General features: G+C 45.9%; 2 protein-coding genes across 3 annotated transcripts; both read right to left on the bottom strand.

The window, feature by feature from the left end:
* Nucleotides 1–4,272: 4,272 nt before the first annotated feature.
* LOC118793331 (protein transport protein Sec24B-like) lies at nucleotides 4,273–23,110 on the bottom strand. Of its 2 annotated transcripts, XM_036551466.1 has the most exons (24): nucleotides 22,537–23,110; nucleotides 20,235–20,897; nucleotides 19,718–19,876; nucleotides 18,045–18,158; nucleotides 15,935–16,015; nucleotides 14,992–15,155; nucleotides 14,428–14,609; nucleotides 14,051–14,153; nucleotides 13,815–13,941; nucleotides 12,854–12,963; nucleotides 12,245–12,357; nucleotides 11,624–11,742; nucleotides 11,106–11,161; nucleotides 10,793–10,999; nucleotides 10,350–10,473; nucleotides 9,785–9,943; nucleotides 9,319–9,492; nucleotides 8,841–8,951; nucleotides 7,776–7,951; nucleotides 7,053–7,190; nucleotides 6,408–6,512; nucleotides 6,009–6,101; nucleotides 5,394–5,497; nucleotides 4,273–4,917 (listed from the first exon to the last, which is right to left on the bottom strand). In XM_036551466.1, exons 1-24 carry the CDS (start codon nucleotides 22,628–22,630, stop codon nucleotides 4,803–4,805), a joined length of 3,591 nt encoding a protein of 1,196 aa, XP_036407359.1. In that variant the 5' UTR covers nucleotides 22,631–23,110; the 3' UTR covers nucleotides 4,273–4,802. The 2 variants fall into 2 exon arrangements, with proteins under 2 accessions (XP_036407359.1, XP_036407360.1); XM_036551467.1 differs by lacking the exon at nucleotides 18,045–18,158.
* A 592-nt stretch (nucleotides 23,111–23,702) lies between these two features.
* On the bottom strand, nucleotides 23,703–27,285 carry LOC118793468 (thiosulfate sulfurtransferase/rhodanese-like domain-containing protein 2). The gene is made up of 9 exons (XM_036551663.1): nucleotides 27,116–27,285; nucleotides 26,730–27,022; nucleotides 26,424–26,532; nucleotides 25,997–26,119; nucleotides 25,628–25,733; nucleotides 25,314–25,429; nucleotides 24,924–25,082; nucleotides 24,673–24,811; nucleotides 23,703–24,055 (listed from the first exon to the last, which is right to left on the bottom strand). The coding sequence occupies exons 1-9, from the start codon at nucleotides 27,254–27,256 to the stop codon at nucleotides 23,829–23,831; spliced, it is 1,413 nt and encodes a 470-aa protein (XP_036407556.1). The 5' UTR covers nucleotides 27,257–27,285; the 3' UTR covers nucleotides 23,703–23,828.
* Between the last annotated feature and the right edge of the window lie 376 nt (nucleotides 27,286–27,661).

Genomic DNA, 27,661 nt, shown 5'->3' with positions numbered 1-27,661 from the left:
GAAAATGTCCCTGACCCAGCGCTCGCTGGCTTTGTTTGTGTTACATTTCGCGTGTCCGTGTTCGCGTGTGTGTGTGTGTGTGTGTGTGTCTGTGTGTGTGTCTGTGTGTGTGCGTATGCGAGTACGCTGCAGGGGTGAAGCATCTGTGAACCATTTTGCTCAACGTTCACTTTTGGCTGTTAGCGTAACACGTGAAGAACAGCGGCATTCCTGCTAAATCCACTTTACGTTATTAACACGGCAATAGAGCGTTATGTCAGCAAAACATCAGTCATCAAATCATCAATCCTGAATTGCAGCAGTTTCCTTACAATACATAATGAAGGTTTTGGGTGGAAATGATAAAAATTACCCACCGAATAACACAGCGGTAAAAGCATTCAGTGTTTTATTTCTGAAATACATTATATTGTAAATGAATGCTGCACGACCGAACAGAGCGCAGAACGGAAAAGACTTGCATAAGGGTATCATAAACTTTAGCTGGATCAAATCTTTGAGGTTTAGAGGCCCACAAGCAATTTTCCCCGCAAAGTAGCAGACTCAACGTTCTGAAACCTGAGACACTGGCAAACGGGCCAGAGTCTCCTGCTCAACAATGTTCCGGAGCGGACAGAAACAGTATGTGGTGCCGTCCCATTTCAGAGGGTCTCTGAAGGAAGCAGAGCCGCTCATTTGTAACCAAAGTTAACTGGGCAGCATCTATAATGTCTCAAGCAGGCTCAACTGAAACTGGTCCAACTGAACTGTATATTTAAAAAAAAAATGGACTAATTCAGTTTTCTGTCTGGACACGTGGACAAAAAAAAAAAAAAACATTTTGCAGTATGCAGAGTAGGGTGAAAAAATGCTTTTGGGAATATTCTTATTATTATCATTCAGGTTCAAACTTTAAAAAAGCATTTGTTTTAAAATTTTGATATGTGTTAAAAGTTAAGTTTTAAGTTAAGATGAACCCCACCCACACACACACACACACACACGCACACACACACACACACACATACACACATGTGTCATACCTGGAAAAAAAACACAAAACAAAACAGAGTATAATTCCTATTAGACATGGCTGACAATGACAATTCACAACACAATGACCTGTAAATATGTTAGACATTGTTTTCATTATTATGGCCTGTCATATTTGATACAGCTGGAGAGCAGATAATACAGTAACCACGTAATTTCAATAATCACAGATGGGTTGTAACTTTGCAGCAGGGATGTATTTTTAGTGCACACATCAGATGTTCAGTAATTATAAATAGCACTAGGTCTGATGGGAATTTCTAATTAACTCCCTTTTGATAAAGTTTGGAAACCAAACTCCATCCATGCTGTTCCCTAGGATTATTGCATCTTTCAAAGTGGCCTGTGAGCACATTTAAATTAAAATGGTTTGAATAAAAGCCAGCGTTGAACATATCTGTCATAATTCCAAAGTTGTTTTTCAATGCTCATCTGAATTTCAAAGTCACCTGATTATAGTTTTGTCCATACTGAATGCCAATGTCAATTATACCTTGAAAGCATCTGTATCTAATTCCAACCTGATTCTTAAACTAATGCTTTTCAATAGCTATATATGTATTTTGGCCCACAGTGTTTAAAGATAAACCCAAAGCAAAACAACACTGCCAAAGTCCACGTCTGCATGTCTGCATTTAGCAGTGAATAATTGTTCTTTTTTTGGAATGAAAAACTCCTTAAAAGTTCCTGTCAAAAGTCAAAAGCATGAACTCCCCACTGGACCAAAATAAACCCATACAGTACGTTTCTATCCACACAACGTCTCAGTTTTATCAGAGGACGTCAGTGAGCAATGAGTGTGTGACATGGTTATGGTTGACCCACGTACTCTGAAGAAACTCAGGTCACAATCTGTTTACCAGTAACCATGTCTACTGTTGCTGGTGATCATACCTGAAGTCAAGGAAAAAGTTGGTTGTACCACAACAAACGTTAACCGAAAGGTTTCAGACACTCCTGTTTTGAGATTATATTCAGATCTGAGATCATTTTGCTGACAGGGAACACAAGCACATGTCAGAGAGCAGAGAATTCTGTGCAGTCACATGATCACATTCGATTTTAAGGTTTCTCTTTGCTCTCCTCATAGGCGAATGAGGTGTCAAAGCTAAGTCTACCTCAAGAGCTCCTTCTACCACCATATAACATTCATAATCACATTAGTCACCTTTATAAATCTGTATGAATGTGCAGTGATGTAATTTGAGGCACAAAACTGTATAATATCTAACAGATGTCGCCTGAAAGTGTCACAATTTTTCGTAGTTGCTCATCTTTAAGCTCTGTACATTCAAATGCGGTGAAAAAGCTGGATTTTATCTTAACGTACTGGAAGTAATTAAGCAACTTGCATAGCATCTGGAACTTCATTCTGTTCCAAACAGAACACAGATTTGGAATCCAAACTTTATGTTTTTAAATTCCAGCACCATTAATTGGCATTTTCTGGTAAATGCCAATATTCCAAAAGAATTCCAGCCCAGAATAAACACAGTCTCCGATGGTTCTATCCCAATCATTTTGTTGGTCAAGTATCATACCAATAGCCCTGTGTACCAGCCAAAGGCAGGAGAGAACAGCCAAGAAGAGGAACAGCTCCAAGCTCCAGGGCCTCTTCCTCACAACTGTTCCGCTCTTCTGGTTTTAATCTTCTGGTACTGTTCTTCAGAATCCCTTATTCATCATCTGTAACGCATCATTAGTTTCGCATTTCCAACCATCTGATTTATTTGTTTGCACATGCCATTTCTCTTCTGAAAACCGCTCTGCACTCGTGTGTACTCGACTACCACATACACTGCACACTCCTTCCAGTGTTGGTCAGTCAGCTCACCAACAACCAGCGATTTATTCTTCCTACCCAGTCACCGCAATATTGATTACTATCTGACAGTGTTTCATGTTCTCGTGTAAATATTCCCCTTCCAATAATCTACCTGGGCTGTGTGGATTATCACTCTGTCTCCCCCTAGCGCGCCATCATTGTAACAAGAGCTATGTTTCGAAAAAAACTGAACCACAATACCAAAAAAAAAAAAAAAAAAAAAAAACCCTTCTGTTACATATTTACAGGTTCGGAGCTGGGGAGAGCGACTCTCTACGGGTGTTCCAACTGCAGAACAGTTACTGTGGAAAGTTCCATTGCCACTGGAAGAACATTTTGTTCTGCGATCTGCTGCCACCCCTGTGCGTTTCGGCTTCTATTTATTTTTACTAACCTAGCAAGGTCAATCGGGGAGGTGCTGGGTGTGACTGGGCAGCTGGATGCTGTCTCACACCGCTGCTTCTAGCCCAGCCTGTGATGCTCTGCACTGCACACTGCCTGTGCTGTGGATGAAGAAAGCTTTTATAACTATAATGCCACAGCTATGAAAAACACCACTGTCAGATCCTTATTTTACTACTCACTTCACAACTGTCGATGGCTGACGACTATGAACGTGAACGTGAATGTGAAACCCAGTCAGTGAAAACTATGTAAAAGAAACTGCAAAAGAAGCATGTCTCAACAGAGAGGAATGTTTGGTTGCACACATCCTTGCTGTACCAGTCTCAACCAACGGATTTCCAACAGCTCTTAATGGGATTCGAGGCTGTGGCCTCCCCTAAAATCGTGCAAACTTGCTGAATGGAAACCCAACGTCGACACACAAATCTCCTCACACCCATGACACCATGTCAAATCTCAAGTTAGCCTAGTGGTCTCTATACGAATCTGAGATGCAGTGGACCTTTTCACAGTGAATATAATTAACATTTAACATCTGTTGATGCTCATTTTATTTTGGTATCGGTTTGATCTGGTTTTCCTAAAATATCAAGAGACTACAAATTTGCCTCCCTTGTCTCCCTGGAATACAGGAAGTAGAATCACATAGGGGAGACAAGGAAAATATCAAGCAAAATATTTTGTTTTATTTGAGAAGCGGATCATAAATAATTTCACATAAAAGATTTGCAAGAGAATTACAAAGTGAAGAGCTGCTGTTACTGCCTGCAAAAAGTGTGCTGCTGTGGGAACTACAGTTCATCACCACACTGGCTGGAGCTGTCGTGGGCTGTAGGGGGCATCACTGGTCACTGCCTTCTGGGGGACTTTTCGTGCCCAATCACAGGCTCTTGGCTAGCACAGGAATGTCGCACTGCTCTACCACGTACAACTGTCCTTACCATTTGGGGGCGGGTGTTGGGTGGTGGTGGTGGGGGGGGGGGGGGGGGGGGGGGGGGGGGTCGGTGGAATGGGGCTTTGACAGACTTCAAAAACATAATTAAGCACAAGACATGCAGGATGGCTCTCTCACTCTGATACAAGGTTTTTATTGGAATTTTTTGGAGGGTTTTTTGCATTTAAATAAGATAAGGTAGCACTCATTCGCCTTCATTCCTCGGGGGAGACATCAGCTCGTTGAGTGCCTACACGGGGACTCTGACGGCGGAAAGCAGCGACGGCGCACCGAGCACGCTCTCCGCTCGGTGCTGTCGAGGAAACGGAGGAGGGGGCCAGTCCAGGATGCTACACGGGTCTACAGCCCACCAAGCTTTCCTTCGCCCTCTTCCTCGTCGTCTTCATCTTCCTTTTTTTCATTCATCCCGATCCCCTCCCCCCCTGGCCGCGCTGCCTCTCCCAACGCTACACCAGGGGGCGCTGTTCCTTCTGTGGTCCTAACCTACCAAGTCAGGTGCAGCTCCCCAGCAAAAGACGGACCGTGCTGCAGGCACTGGGAGATCCTACTGCCCTCACACTGTAGGGCTGGCGTACCTAGGACTATCTATTTGGACATCTGCTGCTGGATATGGAGCAGGAACTCGTAGTAGGACAATGCCGACTCTGTCCGGTCTTCTACCAAGTGCTGGAAGAAACTGGTCTTGGCTGTGGCGTCATCTCTGTAATAAAAAGGAAGGGAAATAACAGATTGGGCACCGTGATGACCATGTAAATGGATCTAAAAGTGTTAGAAGTCATCAAATTAAATTATTGGTTTGAATTGGTTATGTTAACAATCATTCATCTTTCTATGTCTAAGTAATACACCTTTTAATAAAATTTTACCAGCAGACCAGCAGCTCTATTAAGAAGAGCATCAAGAGAAGCCAAGTAATTGGATGTGATCCCAGCTAACACTAAGTTGCAGGGCTCCCCTGACAGAGGGCAACATTAACATATTGTAAGACTGTGCATCAACAATAAGTGTTTCTTTTTAAACGTTCCTTAGCTTTAAAAAACGTTTCAGATAAAGTGGGCACAGAAAACATGGATCAACCGCCCTAAATCCCACTCATGTAATGGTAGATGTTTCTTCTTCATATGGCTTTCAGACCTTTGATTCCACAAAAGAAGGCAGTCTTTCTGATGTACTTACTTCACTACAGCAAGAATGGGAGCGAAAGGTCGTGTCTCCTGAAGCCAGCCGAGAAAAGCTCTCGTCCTCTCTGAGGCGGGGGTATCCAGCTCTGGAATCTGAGTCTGGTAATCAAAAAAACATATTTCATCAGCACTGCATTTCAACCTCTGAGAGAGGAAAATTGGCTTTGGTCTGAAAACCAGACATCTGTCTGTCAACAGGACGTTCAAGGCCACTTTATGAAACCAGGTGGTTTCGTAAATTTTGGATGTGGTCGAGACTAACTAAATCCTTGAGACATAAACAGAGGCAGAACAATACAGAAACTAAAAAAGCAATGACTGCTTCTGCAAAACAATGCAATTACGCTGTAATGTGTGAAGTGTGGCTGGCCACAGCTACAAATAGTTATGTAGCTAACAGACCGGATGAGTGCACTCTCTCTGCGTTTTACCGCTATTGACAAATGGCTTAAATCATAGTTTGTCAAGATGGAAAAAAAGCAAATTCTGGTATTCTTCGCAATCAGGAATGAAAACAAATTCGTTTAAGGCACGCATGTGGAATCTCATGCACTGATACGAACTGATATTACAGCTCAGAAGAAAACTATGCAAGGCGCTCCGTGCTTACCATGTTTTGTGGTATAGAGGCGTGGTTCGGGCAGCCCAGAACGTCTCTGATGAACAGCTCGTTGCAACATCTCCCTACCCACAGGTAAAGCACCTAGAAGGCACAGGAGCGGAACTCAGTGGCAGTGTAGCATAGTCGTTAAGGAGCAGGACTTGCAACCGAAAGGTTGCCCGTTGCTGGTACTCTTGGGCAAGGTACTTAACCCACAATTGCCTCAGTAAATATCCAGTTGTATAAATGGATATAATTGTACAAAAAAAACTGTAACCAATTAAGTCGCCCTGGATAAAAGCTTCTGCTAAATGTCAATAATGTAATGTAATGTATGTAATGCAATGTAACTCAAGTTCTTCAGCAGGGACAGAACACCGGAGCTCTGGTGCAGGGGGCAGCACTCACGTTGCCGCAGTCCATGAGGAAGGCGCCCTCTCTGGTCAGCTTCTCAGCTGTGAGCTGGAGCAGACTAGGCTGCGGAACCACACAGTCACTCAGGTGCAGCGCCCCCTGTTGGTCAGAAAGGGCAACTGAAACAGAGACTGATCTTCCCACAACCTCCCCAAACCCCGCTGTTACTTTAAATTCCCTGGAAAAAAAGAACGACTACGATAAACAAAGCATTAGCTTAAAAGAAAAACATTATGTATTGTAATACATATGAATACTGTATGAATGGATAACATTGTAAAGAACTGTAACCTATGTAAGTCGCTTTGGATAAAAGCGTCTGCCAAATGAATAAATGTAAATGTAAATGTAATAAACACAACATTTAGAACCATGTCAAATGGGTTTATATTACCCATCACAGGTTTAAAAATAAATACTTTTCACTTATGCCACTTTCTTTAAATGGTATCAGATTAAAACACCACATATAGATGAACAACTGCAGAGTCCTACACCCTGAGTAGGACTCAAATCCCTCAGTCCTCGGGGGTTTAAGCACAACTCCACACTGCTGCCTCTATTTCCTCCAGAAACAAAAGAGTCTAAAGTTCAGTGTCCGTGGGACCGTTGTGCGGTGAGGTGGGCCGCTGCTCTCACCTGGTCGGACAGGTCGTCTACACGGTACAGGTCCGGGTGGACCGTGCGCATGATGTGCTGCGGGGGCTGGCTCTTGAACTCGCACATGGCGAAGACGCGGTCGTCCAGGCGCGTGCTGGTGCCCGTGCGCAGAGCTTTCTGTGGGACAGGGGGCGGACAGAGAGACACGTCAGCCTCCCGACCGCACGTCGGACAGAGGACAGGGGACGGAGAGACACGTCAGCCTCCCGACCGCGCGTCGGACAGAGGACAGGGGACGGCACTGCTGTCCGCCGTCAAATTTCGTACCGACGCATATCATAACGGGAGCTCCACACGGGCCCGTGCAGGTGGCCCAGTACAGTTTAAATGAGCAGACAAGGTAGACTTGGTCCTGTAAACAGACCCGTCAAAAGTTTGGACACACCTAAGTAAGATAACGGGAAAGATGCATTCAAAGACATTTTGATCTAAAGACTTATGCTTTAAATGCTTGAAATTTGTTTCTTAGACAAATACAAATAGTGAAGATGATGCCTACGTATGAATTGCTTTACCAAAAAAAAAAGTAATATTTTTTTGGCTACTTTGAGGAATCTTACATACAGTATAACAGTTTTGATTTGTTGAACACTTTCTGGTCACTGCGTAATTCCAATTATATTATTTCATAGTTTTCATGTCTTTACTATTATTCTAAAATGTGGAAAATGGTAAAAAATAAAGGATAAAAGTTGTGTCCACCTGCTTGAGGAGCGCCAGCACGTAGAGGGGGAAGAGGCGCAGGGAGGCAGGGGCGATGAGCCCGGACTGCTGCAGGGTGGAGGCGTCCGAACGGTATGCGGACAGCGAGTCCACCACCGCGTTGACCAGAGCGTCCCGTGCGTCCGACAGGCTGGAGGACACCGAGCGGTCGATGGCTTTCGTCACAAAAGAAGACCAAAATTGTGCATTAGGGGCGCATTAACACACTAGATACCACTGACGCTGCATGCATCAAAAATCCCATTTCCCTAGCAGGCAGACAGGCGCTAACACAGGGGACTAATGGGGCTCTCAGTCCGACGTCCTTTAACCTACGCTCTGTAACCTGATCTGCATTTTCACTGCAGTGATTCAGGCTATTCAAAACGCCACAGAGAAGCCATACCCTGGGTACAGATCAACAGTCCTACAGTGTCTGCGCCACTGTACATGACTGCCGCTATACTGAATACAGTGATGCCCCTGTTTAGCAGGAACTTAACACGTTAATGGAGCCGTGCATGGACCCCTGCCATACTGGCTCCCCTGAGATCTCCTCCTGCAGTTCCCTCAGCAAAGTCTCCCCAGCTTGCTCACCGGACGTCTTCAAGGCCTCCTACCGTAAAGACATTTCTTCCACCGCTGATTATACTACACATTATTCATTCAGCTGCTTTGCTTTAAAGTGAGTTATCCTGCATTCTATCACCCCCAAATGGATGAAACTACATTCATCAAACATATCAGTGTTCCACAGTCTTGCGTGACAATGTACCATCTCTGAACTGATGTAAAACTTTACAATTTTATTGTGGTCACGTTTAATTGTTCTTTATGCAATTCAATGCATTCTTCTCTTATACCGGTTTCAACTTTATCCAGGTGCTCAGTAAATTGATCAGCGGAGCACTGTGTGACAGTGCCTTTGTTAAACGGCTGCTTTAGGTGCACTTTGACTGATAGCCTCGGTGACAGCAGCGTCACACAGACAATGCCCTGTGAGGAGAGAGAGGGTGTGGATGGGAGTGGAACACTCTCTGCCTGCAGCGTTCTGACTCCACTCACCCATGTTAGCCAGGAGGCAGGTGATGGCCTGAACATCAGCCCCAGCAAACACATCGCTCAGCTGGTTCACCACAGGCAAGCACAGCGTGTGAACCCTGATCCGCCTTTTCCCTGCAGAGAGAGAGGGAGAGAGAGGGGAAGAAAGAGAAACGGAGTGAGAAAATGAAAGGGAACCAGAGACAGAGACAGAGGGAAAGAAGGAGAAACAGAGAGAGAATGAGAAATAGTGAGAGTATAAAAGGACATAAGGAAAGAAAACATCATTCACAAAACGATCCAAGTGCCCCATTCATATAGGTCATGTCACGATAACAATAACAAACAGCACATCAAGTCGTGAACTAGATGATACCCAGTGCCTTTGCATACCACATTGTACAATCCAAACACTCCCCTAGCATACCACACAGACAGCTGCATGGCTGTCTGAAATAAAGCAGGTGATTCCAGTTTTGAGCCACTGACTCCCCCTCACTACCTTTGCTGGAGGTGTAGAGAAGCGCCGCCTGGAAGCAGGCCAGCGAAGTGTCTGCCAGGCTCTCCTCTATCGACATCTGAACCGCAAAGCCCGAGTCGGGGTTGACGTTGGCCAGCGAGAGCAGGTCGGTCGAGCGGACGAAGAAGTTCCCGTGAAAGGTGTGGATGGATAGCCCTGCAAGCGGAGCGCAGCAGTGATGTCATCAGCCAGGCAGAAAGGGCCTCCAGCAAAGGCATGCCAACATGAGTTATTAAAGAGACTGACATAGATCTCAAATGACAATGCTCCAAAGTGCAAAGACCCATGTCACAAATCCAGGTAGCGTTTCACACCTATCCTATGATGTGCTACTTTAAATCTGCTGCTCTCTCAGAATTGATTAAATACAAACTGACTGTATACCTCCGGATGAGGCTTTTCGAACAGTATCGGCTGAAAAGACAGACAGACAGAGGTGTCGGCCCACCTTTGGTGCAACGTATCCTCATCACGGCCTCGAAGCCGATCTTCCGGGTCAGGTAGCGCTGCAGGTCCTTCTGGAACTTCTCCACCTGGGGCGGGTTGTGGATGTGGTGGAAGGAGGGGTAGTAGAAGACGCTCCCAGCAGAGTACTTGGACATGCAGGCTGATGGCGGGGGGGAGAGCTGTTAGTGGAGTGCACTCTGTGGCTCTGTGTTTCCTCAATGACAGCAGAAACTGCTGATACTGATCGCACCGCTCACTGCACACACTCACGCTAACGACAACGCTGTTCATTAGCCATCGTCCATTAGCCATCGTAATGTTCCACATTAAGGATTAATCAAATCATGCAGCAGACATTTGAAACTGACAACACATTAACTCATCAGAATCATGAACAGTAACATTTTGCTGTGTTAATGTGTTAATGTTAAAAAACTGGCAAACTTTTTATCTGAATGAAAAGTATCACATGGCATGGAAGATTTTTCACCATTGTGTGCCTGAGCAAATTACAGTGGAAAGCAGAGAGCAGCAGAGAAAGGTAGAGGCACTTTTGCAGCTCTCACCCAACGAGGCCAGATCGGAGTACTGGGAACTGAGGAGGAACAGGTCCACTGCAATCTGCTGGCCAGAGCAGTCCAGTGCCAGCTTTTTGTAGAAGTCTGTCGCTGGTCCCAGGTGCTGTACGCCCTTCACAAAGGAGAGCAAAACACACATGTAGTATGACCGATGATGAAAGTGCAATGATAAGAATTCAGGCGGTGTGCACCGGTATATAGGTCTGAAACACTTGTATATTCACACCCAAAAACAGAGGCAATAATGCACTGACCAAAAATACACGTCTTGGAGTGTACAGTGTTAATGTCTGCCACATCTCACCTGCGTAATTATCACAGATTCCCTTGGTTTCAAACCTGAAAAATTCTACAGTCCTTTTTACATCACAAGAGGAAATTCACTGCTGCAGCAGAGGGGGTGTGTCAGCGAGGCTGGGCGTGGCCGGTACCTTGGTGCTGGATCTTTGGTTGGGGTCCTCCCGGGAATGCAGCAGCCCCGCCCCCAGGGTGGGCAGCTGGGCCTGGAAGACGGAGACACGCCCCCCAGTGGGGGACATGAGCTTGAAGGCGGCTTGGAGGGCGGGGCCCAGGGCGCTGTGTGTCTCCCTGGTGTGGGTGAACATGCCGGGAAGGGCGTTCAGTAAGTCCTTCACCAGCTGCTCGGCCACGGAAGCAAACAGACAGGAGAGCCACAGTCAGAACACCATCGCCCCAGCGCCGCACCGGAGACCACGCTTCAGCGCGTTTTAGCTGGAGCTTTACCTCTTTGCTTTCGTTCAGGTTAACCAGCAGACTGTCATGGGTGGGGATGAAGACATCTGGGAAGCAAAAGTAACAAGGACACATTTATATTATTACATTATATCAATGTCATTATTACATTATATCAATGTCATTATTACATTATATCAATGTCATTCAGCAGATGCTGTTACCCAGAGTAGCTTACAAAGGTCACAACCTTACGCGTTACCCATTTATGTGCCAGAGCGGGGAATCAAACCTGCAACCCTTCCGTTACGAGCCCTGCTCCTTACCACTATGCCACACTGCCGTCATTTACATTTTATTCACTGTAAATGTCAATCCACAACAGGCTCCATACTACATATTATTCTCGAAAAGATGAATTATTATTATTACAATATTTGACAATGACAGTGACTAAAACCAGCTTTGCAGTGCAAACGCTTTTAATGGCTGTGAAATAAGCACAACCACAGGGTGGCTTAAACTGCCAAGCTGGGCAGGCAGGCTGGCTAAGCGGCTGGAGTCCCTACCGTTGATATCGGACACCACCAGCATCTGAGGCTGAGAGAGGCCCTCCTGCAGGTTGTAGAAGTGGATGGTGCTGTCGAACGTGACGAACCCCACTCGAGTGCGCGTGTCTCCCGGTAACCTGTGGCAACGCACACATACAGAGAGAGGTTTACTGTGAAAAACCAGCCAGGAGATGTCTTCACAAGGATACAGAGGGCACTGACTATAGCATAATATTGGTCACACTGTTTCTGTACCAAGAATGGGGATAAAAAGTAAAAACTGATGCCCTGGAAAGAGTCCAAAGGGGGAAAAAAAAACCTAAAAAATCAGTTTGGTCAGGAAGAACAAAGAAAGAAAAGTGAGGAGGACTTTTTCAAAACTCTAAAAACTAACTGCATTAAACAGTTTTGCCAAAAACAACAAAAACAAAACTGGTCAGAAGATGGTTTAGTACAAACCCCATCACAGAATGTGGTGAGTCACATTCATGCCACAGAATATCGGGTGCACACAGAACAGCAATAACAAGCCATTAATTCCTCAGGGCAGCAAAACGGCAGTGATTATGCAGCAGGTGCTCCTCATAATGCCACAGCGTTACGGTTAGACGCTAACGACTGGCTGGTGTTAGTACTCACTTGTCCAGGTTCTCCAGCAAAGACTGACAGAAGACCTGCAGATAGCCAGCTTCCACAGCGCTGTGCGACACATCCAGGACAAAGAGATAGACCGCAGGCTGAGGGGGCCGAAGCTGGCGAGACAAACGCAAACCACTGCTGACCACCGGCACCTCGTTCGACCACTAAAGACTTCTGTTCTCTGCACAGTGTGTGACCACTACAGACCGTTTGACTCACTGCCTCGTTTGACCGCTAAAGACTACTGTTCTTGCACCTTATCTGACCGGTATAAGTGCCTTACCTGACCCCAAAACACCACTGGAGTGCTGCAGATGCTGAGAGTCAGCACAGTGATACTGCTCTCAAGATTCTTTGTTGGCACCATGTGAAATCTGATTAGGTAACCTTGCTCTATGCGAATGTCCTACGTAGGAGTGTTGCTCTTACTAAAAGCTGTTGGGCCCAGTGTGAACACTAAAACAGTGTTTGTCTTCAGCTTGTTTTCTGCAATTTTCTGAACGTAACAAGACAGCCGTGCAGGTCTCCCTCAGTAAGACGGTCTGGAATAAGCGATGACGGCGGTAACGGCACATGCAGGAACATCCCCCATGCCGGAGGGACACTCACCATGTAATCCGAGGATGCTATGAACTCCACCGTGGAGTTCTGCACCTCCGGCCTCTTGTGGGGCTCTCCATAGGACCGAGTCACAGGGTTGTACATGAACTCATCAGGAACTGCAGGGGGAACGAAACGGGTCCGCATTTATAATCAGCGACATCTTTCACATAACATGATACACGTCTGGGTTTGTGTTTGCGTGAGTGCTGTTAGATCGAGACAGTGCACCGCGGGAGACGTTGAATATGAATCTCATTTCTTTACAACCAATTAATACTTTGTGTAGTACTGACCTCACTTGATTCTGATGCTCAGCAATTTCTCATACAACTGAAAACCTTGAAATAAAAACTTACTTTCCTCTTTAGAGCTGAACCCAGGGTGGCTGACTTACTACTGATTCCAAGTGGTTGCCTATTACCTTTTACCTCTTATAATGATTATCTCGGCCTGCTAGCATTACTGGTGCTGGCCTGCAGGTACTCTGATTCTATCAGAACTAAAAACAGGTGGCAAACATGGAAAGGAGACAGAGGTAAACTGCCAGCATTGACCACAGCAAACAGCCAAGGGTTGGGGGATCTCAAAGTACAGGCAGTCATCTCCGTCTGGGAAACATTCAGTGCAATGTCATTCTACATAACACAACAGAAGAGAAGCCATACTGCACAGAGTGAGTGAGCTTTTGGACCAGCTTGTGCTGACCTGGTGCCAGCACTAAAGCAGAAACGAGCTAAGATACCCCAGAGACGCCTCCTGCACTGGGCCCATGAGCCAGCCTGGTCCCAGCACTTCAGTCGAAATGAGCCAAGAGACCCCTAAGAAACGTCCATCAACTGGGCCAATGGGTTGGCCTGCTCAGCACTACAGTAGAAATCCTGCACTTGGCCAATGAGGACCAGGACCGAAGAGCTCTGATCCAGGGTGGGATCCCCACAAACAACAAAAAAGAGAGAAAGAGACTTGCCATCGTTGACCCTGTAGCACAGATTGCATTTCCACCTCCTCTGGTCCAAAAAGGACACGAACGGATTGATGTAGGTCCGACAGGAGCGGCACCGCACTATCGTATTGGACGTGATGACAGGCAGCTGCTGCAGGGTGGAACACAAACACATTGAAGGAGTAAGTATACTGAGAGACAGATTAAATCTGGACAAAGGCTATCTGTGGGCCACTGTGCCAGGAAAAATGAAGCCTTACTGTCAGATCTCTGAAAGGGTGCAGCAGTAATCCCAGAGGAAGCTTGGCTTTGTTCAGCAGTGCCTGGGTCTGAGGGATATTGGTCAGGGTGCATCTGAATGTGCTGGGGGGGGGGAGACAGAGAGTCCGTCTAAGGGTGCATTGCCACACTGAAGCCACTGACACCAACTACATTATAGGAAACCAATCACACATCCTATTACAGAAACTCAGGGCTGCTGATAGGATCCATTTAGAGCCTGAGGGAGGCGACACACACAGACACACACACAGACACACACACAGACACACACACAGGCACACACAGGCACACACAGGCACACACAGACACACACAGACACACACAGACACACACAGACACACAGGTAGGGACTGACTGTGGGCTGCAGTTGGCCTTCTTCAGCTCGGCGCTCAGGTTGGGTTCGGGAGGCTGCACCGGCCCGGGGGGCAGGATCTTTCTCTCCTGCAGCAGGTTGACGGGTCGCAGCCCCTCCACCTGCAGCTCTGGCACGCTCAGCCCCCCCAAGGCCGCCGACAGCTGGGACATGCTGGGAAAGGGCTGCAGACACACACACAGCAGGCCAGCGGCGTCCAATTACTCCGTCTTAATCAGTCAAAAACAGCGCTGCACCGTCCAATCAAAACACCTCACTACTGCCAGTTAAAACACGGCCAGTCTTGCACAGTTATGCTGATGGAAGTCAAGCGGTCAGTCACATAACAAATAACCATCATCAAATACAGTGGATTTGTATAAATTTTGGTTCCCCTTAATTAAAAAAAAAAATAGGTGCTCCCATAAAATAATACTTATGACTAGATCACTGCCAAAACAGTATAAGAATAAGCACGTTAATGGAATTTCATCAGCAACCACCAGCTGAAATGATAATAAAGATAAATGACCCCCATCAGTTTGTCTATCAAAACCAATTTGTTACCTGTGAAAACTGCTGGTATCCAGGTGGGTTGTACCCACCATGGGAGGGGGAGGAGTTTGCTATGGAGGCTGTCCTTTGCTGATAGGCTGGCGGGATGCTGGGATATCCATAACCAAAAGGTGGGGGTGCTTTGGATGCATCAGAGGTGGGGGGAATAGAGGAGTCTAAAAAATATAAAAGGAAAAAAAAATCAAAATATTGCAATTACATAAGAAACAGATTGCAGTGCAAGAGCAGCTTATGAGAGATATAACACTGATGTATTCCTGCAGACAGCGCATGACTAGTGAGTAATCCTACCATCAGCCAGCACAAGTACCATTTGACTCTGAGCAAACTAATAACTTAATCATCACTGGACAGTAATCTGCAGGTAGAAGAATCCAGGAATGGAGAAATGACTCCTCATTTCAGACACTAACACTGCATCACACTGCAGCAAAATTTGATGCGAAATATCATGACAGCACAAAATATCCAAATACTGGTAAATGTACTTTGCACAGGCCTGTAATAATGGTGGAATTTCCGCTGTTTAAATATCTCAAGCCATTTCTGAACAGCAGGGGAAAACTGAATGCCTTCTCTTCCATTGGCTCCAACAAGCCTTTGGCATCACGCTAGGCAAATGTGAACACACACCACCAGGCCTTTGGCACAAAACCAGCCAAATGTGAACGCACAACACCAGGCCTTTGAACAACTACCGGCCAAATGTGAATGCACAACACCAGGCCTTTGGCACAAAACCGGCCAAATGTGAACGCACACCAGCAAGGCTTTGGCACGATGCTGGCTCACTGCGAACGTGCACCACCAGGTCTTTGGCACAACACTGGCCAAATGTGAACGTGCACCGACAGGCCTCTGGCATGATGCTGAGTAAGTGTGAGTGTACATTAGCAGTGCAGTCCCTGCGGAGGGACGGTGTGTAAGCGGGTACCTGGGTAGCTGCCTCCCTCTAAGGACTCGTAGCTGTTGGGTACAGGAGACGCGCTGCTGGTGGTGGAGGAGCTGTCTGCACCTGCGAGAGGGAGAGGGGAGCGCTGAGTGAAACATCGCCGTGGAAACGGTTCAAGGCGCGCCCCCCACCGACACGTTCAGGCGCACCTCGAGGGGACCGCAGACGTACGCGTGCGCTCTCTCCATCCCCGGCGGACGTCGGACAGAGCCAATCAGCTGCAGGTCACGGGGGCGGTCCCTGTGTTCCCAGGGAATATGTGGCCGACTTCCCACTGACAGCAGCGAATGACACAGCCTAAGTCATTCCCAGGGGCCACAGAGGGGCGGGGCTCACCCCCTTTCACCCAGGCAATTAAGCTAATTGTGTCGACTGGAGCGCAGTGAGCGTGGACCAAGATAGCGCAGAGATTTCCCCGGATGAGCTCCATTAGCCCAAGCTAATTCCTCCACCCCCCTGTGGATTACCTGTACTGGCTAGAGCATGCAGAAACACAGAGACACCCAGAGATGGTTCACAAGCTTGCAGGCCTTTGCAGCCTCTGTTCTGCAAGATGCTATTGGCTGAAGTCACAGATGAATAGGATGCTGTGATGAAACTGGTACTTCACAACAAACACAAAAAAAAAAAAAAAAAAAAACTGGATTTTACACAGATGAAAAATGTCCAACAAAAAAACTGCTTTGGTGAGTATGCAGTAAACACACAAAGGAAACCCCTGACAAGACGTTTACAAGCACAGATTAATTCACAGCTTCAGGACTGAGTGGGGAAATGCAATCATTGCATCTATTCACTGGAGGATTAACTTGCACAAGACCCACTCTGTGCTCCCCTGAGGACTCAGCATCAGTGCCAGGGCTGCTCCAACTCATTACAGGGAGGTGCAGGGGGGCCTGCTATATTTAAACCTGTTAACCCAAGAGAAGGCACAGAATCAAGGGGAGAGACACCAGCCAGCGAAGAGCTGAAGCAGAAATACAAATGAGTGGCACGGAACACGTGGCCAGAACACAGGACAAGGGAAACGTAACGTGCCGATACACATGATCAACCTGGTGAAAAAACGGGGCTCGTGAAACCGTTCAGGCAAACAGCATGGCCGACCCCACCGCTCAGCGAGAGAGGAGGCACAGGGAGAGAAGACAACAGATGCTGAAACTGCACTGCCGCAGTCACAGAGAGCAGTTTTGCCTTAATGTCCCAGAATTAAAGAGGGCCACATGTTCAACTGCGACTGCAAGTGCATGACCGCACAGCAAAAAGCAAAGAGACGATCATTAGAAAACTGAGGACAGAGACCATTATAAGTTGAAACAGCACTGAAATTCAGAGTTAAACCAACAGGAAGAGGGAAAAAAAAAAAAAAAATCACAGCACACTCGAGAGGTCATGATCAGGACAAGGGCAGACCTGAGGATCACATGACTGGGATGGAAATGAGGCAGGAGAACAGGGAAGGCCCATGTGCACAGTAGCCTGCCTTGCAGACGCATACCGAGTGCTGGACACCGCCATCGGCCAGGTAGGCTAGGTGCACATATCTGCTTCCTCAAAGCTTGAATCCGTAAAACACCCACCATGGAACAGTCAGAGCACCACAGACACAAAGCAGACCCTCTTGTAATCTAAATATTGGGCCTACTTTTTTATACTTCATCTTTCCATGTGCACATTTTGTATATCAGCCCCAAGCGCTGACTGCGTGACTTGTAATCTGACCACAATGTTATTTAATACATATTATTTGTGCCTTATGTGCTTTCATTAACCACAAGTATGTATAATGAATAACTGAATAAAATTCAAATTAGAAACCCTTCTGCTTTCTTACAATATGCTTTACATAAGGAACATTAATGCAGCAGTTAGTTTCTTCAAAGAGCAGGACAGCACGTAGAGGTCATTCACTCAATCTATGAATCACCATTCCCTGGCAGAGCAGGCAGAGGGTGCAGTGAATGCTGGGATATGCTTCTGAATGAAGGCGAATGAGAGCACACAGGGACGGCCAGGGGAGGGGAAGTGAGGCGGGGTGGGGGGCGGATGGCGTCTGGATGAAAGGTGGGCGGGAATAAAAGCTAAGGCAGACCTGCTTCCTCATCCTCCTCCTCCTCCTCGTCCTCATCAGAGGAGCTCGATGACGAGGGGGCTGCCGCGGGCGCAGAACTACCTCCACTATTAGCAACATATCCGTAGTGCATGCCTGTGGGGTGGAGAAGCACAAACAACCAGTCAGCCAGGGCGGAAGGAAGGAAGGGAGAGCCCAGCGGGGGTGGGGAGGTGGTCTGAGCGTGCTCACAGCAACTCCTTAACAGTCCCCACTTCCAGACACCAACACCTACGGCCACTTCACTCCCTCATCCACCAGCTTCGTCTTTCCTTCACCCACAAAAATGCGGTACACAGCAACTTGAATCCAGTGTGACCTCTGGCCAATGGCATGCAAATTTACAGCACTGTGTCACATGTTTACCTTGGGCGATCTGGTCATCTTTGGGACAGTTAGAGAGAAAATTTAAAAATAAGAGAACACTACACCACTGTTTCCAAGTACTTGCTTTCAGGTTTCACAACTGAAGTTTGAAAGTGCACTAGTAAATATTTCACATCAGAGGGATATTTCCTGACAATGGAAATAAGCGGTATAAGAAAGTGGTTGAAAAGACTACGCAAAAAAACAAAACAGGCGCAAAGCTAAGCTGCCTAAACTGCCTAAACTTAAGTTTAATTTCAATATCAAAGCATGTTACACAGCAAGATCTCCCTGCATCACGGTATTGCCATGTACTTATTGCCTTTTTCTCCATTTTGCTTTAGTTGAATATGCTTAACATGTATCATCTCACACTGATGTGCAAGCTATAGGTTTCCAGATAAAGGCACCAAAATAACCAAAACAAGCAGAAAGAGAGAGAGAGAGAGAGGAAGAAAACATTGTTGTATACGGAGTAATGATAGGTAATGAATGAACAGTCACACAAATGTGTCACTTATTACATCACCTTTAGAATGTGTAACTTCATACCCGCTTGCTTTAAAGAAAGCTAAGCACATGGTAGTGTTGGCTGTCAAAATGAGTAGCAAAACAAACAACCAAAAAAACTCAGCAAATACAGCAAATAACAGCGCAGACTTAATTCAGTGAAGTTAATGATTGCCTGATGGTAATGAGAAAATAAACAGCTTGAATTAATTGAAGGATAAACAGACCTCTCAATCACCCACATATGCCAAGAAGGTAGAGTAAGAAATTACAGCCACAAAAAAGGTGCTGCAAATTAATCTCTGCAATACAAAATCAACAGATTTTAAAAGGAAGCAGACCGAATAAGTTACATTTTCAAACAATGCAATCCAGTTACACATGCAGCAGTGCGGTACAGTAATAAGCAGGGCTTGTAACTTGTGCTTGAATTGTATGGAGCATTGTGGGTAGACACAGTGAAAAGACTGACAAGGCACTGGTGAGGCTGCAAATGTTTTCTCCATCCGGTGAACAGCCAGAGGAGAAAGCCCTCAAATGCAGGCCGATGAGCCCCCTCATCAGCTAGCCGAAAATCTCTTTACACAGCACAGAGCACAGGCTATCTGAGGAGAGCCCTACAGTGCAGCATGAGCCAAGACGAGGAGTCTATAAACACCGAGCTGGAACAAATCACTCAGATAACTCATCTTCCCTGAAACAGGGTTTCCAAAATGAGACATGCCTGCGAGAGCCATCCACATCAGAAGGGCGTGTGGAGCAGGACGGCTGTGTCTTACCTTGCTGGTGGCCCGGGGAGGAATGGACAGAGGTGGAGGGGGTCCCAGATGGAGGCCCGTCCCCAGCAGGGCCACTCAAGTCATGGTGGACCCCTCCGAATGCATGCGCCATGACAGCAGGGGAGCTTTGGTCATAGTGTTGCAGGAGTGGAGGTGAGGCTGAGGAAAGGCAGATCCGAACAGAATGGCCTTATTGCTCTATGGCCCACGATGCACTCCTCTCCCAAACTGCTCACAAAGAAGGGTTCTCCCCTCCTGGTTTTATTGCCCGCAGCTTAACTTCTCAATTGGCACAGATGCTCAGTTTGCAAAGGCTGGGCGACCGTTATGTGCCATTCCGAAAATCCTGTGCAGATGGCTGTGAGCACATTTTACGAGACACAAAACCATGCTCACAGCAGCAAAGCAAACTGCAGATATCTATATTATCATGTAAAAAAAACTGCGACACAGCAAAATTATGAACTCTCTTAATCACTTGTTTGCACAGTGCAGTCGGTCACCAGACTGACAATACCTGGGTTAACCTGGCCGTTGACAGCAGCTGGAGTGGCAGGCGGCATCACACTGTAGCCTGGAGGACCAGCTGTGGCGGGCACCGGATGGGCGTTGGTTACCAGGGGAACCTGCTGGGCAGGGGCGGGGATCGGAGCCGCCATGATGCTGGGAGCGGGCCCGAGCCCCTGGTTCTGGGAGGACCTCAGTGTGCCGTACTGACTGCTCCCTGGCGCTGAGGGGTAGGACACGATGGGGTACAAGGGAGTGCTGCCGTCGTTGGCCGGTGTCACCAGACCAGAGGGCTGCGGTGGGGGAGGAGGTCCCTGAGAGGTGGAGTATGGTCCGTAGTAGGCAGAAGAATAGGGGGCGGGCTGCTGGAATGGAGGAGGGTGCCGGGGGGTGTGGAGAGGGGTGGAGGAAGGGGGCATGGCAGTGGTATAGGGCTGAGCAGGGGGAGGGGGCTGGGACTCCTGGTACGGGGAGGGGCCAGGCCCCTGTGTGGCAGTGGGCTGCTGAGGCTGCTGATGGCTGTTGTGGTAGTAGCCGGGGTTGTACTGATTGTTCATCACAGGGGCTTTGCTGGGAGTTGGGGTGCAGGGACCTGGGTGGACAGGGTAGCTGGGGTGAGGGGTGTTGTAGTACCCAGTCGCAGGGTACATGGACTGGTACGTCTGTCCTGGACCTAGGGAGAAAAACAATAATTCCCCGTGCGTGAAACTTCAGCGGGAGTGAATCTAGACACATGGTAGATCAACTCACATGATCGGACTCATAACTCATCTACTCATAACTTATCCACTCCTATTCTGAAAAACAATGCTTCTGTTCCTGTCTTCAGCATTCTATATTCAAGTTGACCAATGTTCTGACAAACAGGGAAACCAAACAACTCCTAGTCCCTTAACTGACCTCACCACACAACATCCACGTGTCCGTAAGCCTAACCCCGATAAACCAGAAACAGCACCACACCTGTACATACTGTAGCTGCTTTTTGTGCCACTTGCCAGATGACAAGCAATCTCGGAATACTTAGACAACTCACTCACTGACTCAGAGTATTACGTTGTGCAATGCTGGGTTGTAATTTATGTTTAAACATTCAGTGCAGAATGTTTGCGCACAGTAATATGAGCACGCTCTGTACAATGAGGATCAGATGAAATATGCACGAAAAATCTTTAAAAGTAACAAACGATGCAAAACATGGCATACGGACTGTCAGCTGACTGCTGAAAGTGTCTGCTAAATTATATTACAATAGCTGTGCTGCAAAGCTAAAATATGGTTTATCTTCAACGAAACCAATATCCACGTCATTCCACGACACATACAGTTTAAGAACTTATTTCCATCGGTAGAAAAGCTTATGGATATCAGGTACGTGCCTTAAGATGTTTGGTCCTGGTAGTGAATGAGCAGCAATGACATGCAGCTAGCTAACGTTAGCTAAATTAACATCACAATAACGCCGTTTGTTCGCATAAATAAAAGTTGTTTTAGTGTAATAATATAGATATAAACTGGGGAAACAACACTATAATTTAAAAGACATACTATATGCTGCTATATAAGACACTATTGAAGACTGCAGAAATGTTACAGAATGATGAGAATGGTGCTAGCTGCTAACAAGGTAATCCTTGCAGCTAGCTTGTGGATGCTATCTTGTCAACTGGGATCGCTACCTAGAAACACCAGCTGTTGGGACGGATAACGTGACTAATATTCGAAAATGCATTTTGAAATACAAATTAATAACGCGTCTTATAGCAATTAATTTCTGAATTCCACGTCAGACATTTCTCTAAATGGGAGTACCTGGACAGCTAACGATAGTCAATGCTAACTAATTGGAGGATTAGTTAGCAACATTAGTCAGCTAGCGCTGGCTTTCTCTTTGCTGAGGTCCACCAGTTACATTGACATTAAGTTTATACGCTTGATTTAAGATACTAGCATCATTAGCTAGCACCTGTATTAAGGCTTTCGTTTTGGTTTAATGTTATTGTTCAAAAGGAAGGAAGACTGGGGACCCAACACAGCGGGTACACACGTTTGCATCCATCTAACGTTTTTTATTTAGCTAGCAAGGTAGCTAAAGGGCCCCCCATGTAGCGTTTGTTAGCTCAAAAAACAAGCTGGCTAGCTTTATCGTTGCGGCTGTTTAACAAAGTTACCAATAGCGAGCTGTCTGGACAGACTCATCATACCAAACCCTTTGCTGGCTAACCAAAAGACACCTTCTCCATCCGTGCACCTGCTAGCGCTTTAGTCAGCTATCATCAAGGCCTTTGGCTAATCTCCCCGGCCTGCCTTACCATTCTGATAGGGGGGAGCCGCTCCTCCATTCGGCGTTGCGTTCATGCCGTAACCGGCAAATGAGTTCAGATTTGTGAATCCCGGCGCAGACATCTCTCCGTTCAAGTCCTTTTTATTGTTTATGCAAATAAATACATAGGCAAATTTATAGAAAAATAAATAACTGCTGTCACAAGTTTTGAATTCCCATTAATCTCGCTGGCTAGCCAGCTAGCTGTGGGCAATTGTCCCTTTGCTCCGTCCGGTCGTAGTCGGGATACGTGGGATGAGATTTCATTCGCTGAGGCGATTAACAGGAGCTAGTTGGCTGGACTAGCTGGTTCTCCAAGGCAAGCAGCTCCACGGCGCCTCTTGTGCGTAGAGAAGTGAAAGCGATTGAAGTGCTTATTCATAGAAAAGATTCCGATGATGGTCCCGTTTAACACCTTTCAGCCTGATTTTTTTTTTGTTTCGCATTACTTTCTGTTGCTGGTTCAGCGTATTGCGTAGCTAGCAAGTCTGGGTAAGTGAATAGAATTCAATAGATTTCCTGAGAGCATTTTTGCTTTGCTGTATATTCTGTTCTGCATTGACAGCAAGCAGGTAGCTAGTTATTTAAATTTTCGGTTGTTTTGTGTGTTTTAACAGCAAGCCATCTTTTACGTCACTCTGTTGATCACGTCAGATGGGGTTGGAACCTTTTGATGAATTTGACTGATAAATCAATGGCATTCAGGGAGACGGAGTTATGGTATATTTCACATTTTTACACCAGTTTCGTTCATTAAAGGCAGAGGTTTATAAAAGTGAAAACTTTTTTCCCCTCCCTTTTTAGCCATGGGACTATGGTCGTCAAAGTAAAATCAAGGTGTAGACATTAACCTTTTACTGAAGTCAATGTGTCTTAAACACAGAAATCCTTATTACTGCACAGCGGACATTCGTAAGACTTGAGAGAGTGTACACCATTAGATAAAATCTTTTTATTATGCAACAACACTGGAATTAAATTTCATCTGACAGCACTGCTGCACAGCTCATAGGCATTAAAAACTGAATGTGAGATCACCACATTCGATAAAAAGACACCACACAAATTAAGACATCTGATGGTAAGAGTTCTGTTTGTTAGGTAAAGGGTCAGCATTCCCCACTCTTCAGTGTAGGTTGTAATACGTGACAGCAGTACAACAAAGAATGGCTTTTCAGTTTCATCAAAGAATAGAGATAGAAATGCTTCCATGAGGAAGCATTTGGGGGAAATCTGCGCTGGCCTCCTCGATTTTAGTTTCAAGTGTAAAAGGCAGGATTGTCAGAGCGCATCTTGGGGGATTCGAGGCCTGGTGTCTGTGCATTCACACTCTTCCTTTATCGGAGGAAGGGGACTCTCTCCCGGCCCTTCCTCTTTGCGTTGGCAGGTGGGGCAGCAGGCGGTGCGGCCTTGCTGTCGGCAGGATGAGCACGACAGGACGAGCTGGCAGCAGCGGTCCGTGGTGCACAGCTGGTACTGATCCCAGGGAGAGCCGCAGTACCTGCACTCTGTACATACGTGGGGGAACAGAGAGGGAAAGATGCACTGTTGAAATGAGTAGCGAAGGGCGGGAGCAGTCACCCCACCCAGCCTCAAACCCACGTCTACGGGGTACCAAACTGCAGCTTTGACCGCAACGCCAAAGAGCCTGGCTCGTTGGGATGGCAGTCAGAGCGCGTACTCAACTGTAGTGTCAGCAGTCTGCCGCAATATGTATACCATCACCTATATGACATTACAGCTTCCTTTTAAACAGTAGAAGGAACTCACTCTCACTCCCCTCTGTTTCATACATGCATTCTTAAAGTAGACAGAATGTGATATCAGACTACACTGCATAACCTTGTGCATTACTTTTCTTGGACAGTACACATGAGGTAGTGTAAATTATGCCAATGGAGTTAAACTTATCAGCAGGATTAAAACTCCTGTAAGCGTAATTTGTTTAAATTGGCTCCTTTCCAGAGACAGCACAAGTATCTTCTTTAATAGTGACAAATCGCGGTTCAAAATACAGAAAAAAACATTATCTCAGGGATAAACTAATCAACTGCAGAATGTTTATTTTCAAAGGCTAGGAAACACTGCCAAGCCCCACAGCAATGCACTGCAAGTCAACACTGACCTGAGATGATGTCACTGTTGAAGGAGATTGCATATCGCTCATCAAACACAAAAAGCTTCCCCCGATAGTACCCATCAGGATAGCGCTCCAGGTACTTGTGAATGCCACCTTTCAGCTGATACACCTCCTTACAAATGTCCTGGGAAAGTGATAAGGAGGAGTTGAGGCATTCTCCATGACCTTTGCATTAGACATGTGTATGATGTTCATATTATAACTGTGTGATACTGACATCTAAAAGATTATCTTACCTTTGAGCGGAGGTAGGCAGACCCTCGTTCGCAGCGAATGCCGCCAGTGCAGTACATGAGGACTTTCTTATTCCGAAACAGCTCCAGGTTCTTATCCACATAATCCGGGAAGTAGCTGAATTTTCGGATGTCAGGAGCCAAACATTTAGTGAAGTGTCCCTGGAAGAGAATTTCAGGTCATCTCTCACCTTCTCTTATCTATGGCAATATTAGATGGAAAGGAAGTAGAAAAACAAAGCATATACTGACTGATAAATGAATGACATTTTTAGTTCAGCCTTTAACTTGACACTAAATGTGGTCTGGCAAGAAGGCAGATGTTAAAATCTCTTATGATAAGCAACCAACAACAACACCGTGAGCAACCAAGATCTGCAGATAAATACTCACTATTTTACTCTCGTAGAAGTTCCTGCAGTCTAACAGTATTGTATCCTTGCATGAATCACCCTTTGATAATAGCTTTTCAACTTCTTTGTGAAATTCCTCCGGTTCCAAGTGGTTACCTGAGAATTCATCGGACAATGAACTTTATGTATCACAGCAGCAACATGTTTTGGTGGGTGGGTCTACATACATATAAAGACGACCAGAAAGTATATCAAATAATGCCTGGTGCAATTCCTGGGTAAAAATATCATAGTAACATAAGATCTAACCTCGTGACTTAATATCCTAAGGACAAGTGCAGTCAGCATACTCACCAGCCTGTCTGAAGGAGACAACATCTGGATCAACTCCCATTGGGACTATTTCTTTGTACACTCCTACCCTCAGGTTAGTGAAACACTCAGCACCCCCTGTGCTGCTCTGTAGAGTTGCAGAAACAATGCTGAATTAAACAGACATCTCAAAGATGAAGCTGAGCCTATTTTAACAAAAAATACACAACGCATTTGACATTGAAATATTCAAGTCATTGCGCATTGCGGTTAATTCTGCCCTTTATTCCAGTGACACAAAAATCACTTTGAAGAGGATATAACCACTCTTCAAAACATTGGCTACCACCGGACGAGCTATGGTGTAATGGAAAGAACACAGTAGAACGACACACTTTTTAAATGCATTACCTTGAAGTCTTCCTGCACCATTACGCTGAAAACTGGGTGAGAAAGCATTGCCTCCACATATAAAGCTGTGGCCACTTTTGTGCCTCCTACCGTTCCATTAATTCCCTCTGTGGCCACCCGAACCTGCAGGGAAAACGGGGGATGAGCAGACCTAGTGTGAAGTGACTCAAAACTAATCTATCTGTCCTCCAGTGACTCTGCTTCTGTTGCTAATCTCATCCGGATTTAGGGCAGTTCTCTGAAGGACTTCCGCTGCAGTTTTATACACACACACACACACCTAATGTATGTATTTTCATTTTACATAATATTAATTCAACCCTCTCTTGCAGGAGTTGTTTAATTTGTAGGTCCCTAACACACCCCTATGTGTTTCCTTTGCTAGTAGTACAGACATTGAATCAGAGAAGTTAAGCCTGTCACCTACCTTGCCAGTGAGGTGTAACTTTTCACATAGTGCTTTCTGCCAAGCACAGATAAGATGGGGGTCTGGTAACTGACAGTAGCAATAATACAGAAGAACTTCACCTGGGCCCCTGAGGGATGGAAAGTGGAATATGAATGTTACAAATGATATACACATAAAAATGTTGTTGACCATGCACATCACAAATATGTACAGCCAGCTAAAATGCTGAAACAGTTGTATATATATTTCATAAACAAAAGACACTTCATCATATGAAAATGCTGATTAAAAAGCATTAAATCAGCATGGAATCATGGCCCTTACTTAACAAGGTCATCTTCGCTGACATGACTGATGTCTGGTATCCAGGTAGACACAGCCGGTGGTTCTTTCTCACCATCGTGCTGTGGAACTGGAATCTCATCCTCGTTGCTTGTCAGAAGCAGTTCCAAAAGGGCTTCAGCGTGTTGCAGAATTTCTGCATTGTGGGTGTTGGAGACGTGCTTATGGATGGAGACCGGCTCCTCAAACGTCTGTCCGCAGCAGTACCAGTGGATGGGAGACGCTGCTTCTCTAGGCGCAGGGGTCTTCTTTGAATCTACGTAAGTAGAAAAGGCCTACAGAACAAAAACGCGCTGATTAAATTACTGACATTTTAAGTCACTTGTAGTTAAGCAATCTCGTTAGTTATCCTGTTCCAGACAATTTACCCTTCTCTTTGCAAATGTGTAATGTCTTCGTAAAGACGCCGAAAACGCAGGGTTCTTTGGCTTGATTGTATGAGACGTGAGGTTCTCAACTTCCAGCTCACGAAACGCCTCACTGCTTTGCTCTGTGTTATCAGCGGACATGATAGGTGTAAAGATCCAGCACAGAGGTTCTTGACACCTGCAGATAAACACAGTTTACAAAATGAATGTAAGTATATCAAGCTAACCAGACAGACGATTTAATGAATTTAGCTCTACTAGTAACGGGCAGCAACATGCAAGTCAGCTAACAATGACCAAGAACTGCATAACTGCTTGGCATATCAGATTAAAAATTAGAATCCTGCAATAAGGAACTTAATGTCTGGCATCTTAAAATGATCATACGTTCGTGTGTTAAACGGAGTGGATTTAAAAACTACCTAGCAAGCAAGCGACCTTTTTTTTCAAGAAAACACACTGAAGCTAGCTACTTAGCTAACGTAGCTAACTGAGGTATTTTGATTGCCTACTGTTCTCTTTATTTACCCATTTTATTCACGACAC

The sequence above is a fragment of the Megalops cyprinoides genome, chromosome 18 (genome assembly GCF_013368585.1).
Source record: "Megalops cyprinoides isolate fMegCyp1 chromosome 18, fMegCyp1.pri, whole genome shotgun sequence".
NCBI lineage: Eukaryota > Metazoa > Chordata > Actinopteri > Elopiformes > Megalopidae > Megalops > Megalops cyprinoides.
Note: the sequence above shows the minus strand (reverse complement) of the source record. Positions and strands in the feature narration are given on the sequence as shown.

Excerpts from the sequence above, each read along its gene's own strand:
- LOC118793468 (XM_036551663.1), bottom strand. The coding sequence starts at position 27,256 with ATGTCCGCTGATAACACAGAGCAAAGCAGTGAGGCGTTTCGTGAGCTG. Across the intron at positions 25,430-25,627 it reads TGTCTCCTTCAGACAGGCTG|GTAACCACTTGGAACCGGAG; the intron begins GTGAGTATGCTG and ends ATGAATTCTCAG. Across the intron at positions 24,812-24,923 it reads CTGCCTACCTCCGCTCAAAG|GACATTTGTAAGGAGGTGTA; the intron begins GTAAGATAATCT and ends TCACTTTCCCAG.
- LOC118793331 (XM_036551466.1), bottom strand. The coding sequence starts at position 22,630 with ATGTCTGCGCCGGGATTCACAAATCTGAACTCATTTGCCGGTTACGGC. Across the intron at positions 18,159-19,717 it reads CTCCCCGGGCCACCAGCAAG|GCATGCACTACGGATATGTT; the intron begins GTAAGACACAGC and ends TCCACCCCACAG. Across the intron at positions 11,743-12,244 it reads TTGCTGGAGAACCTGGACAA|GTTACCGGGAGACACGCGCA; the intron begins GTGAGTACTAAC and ends GCGTTGCCACAG.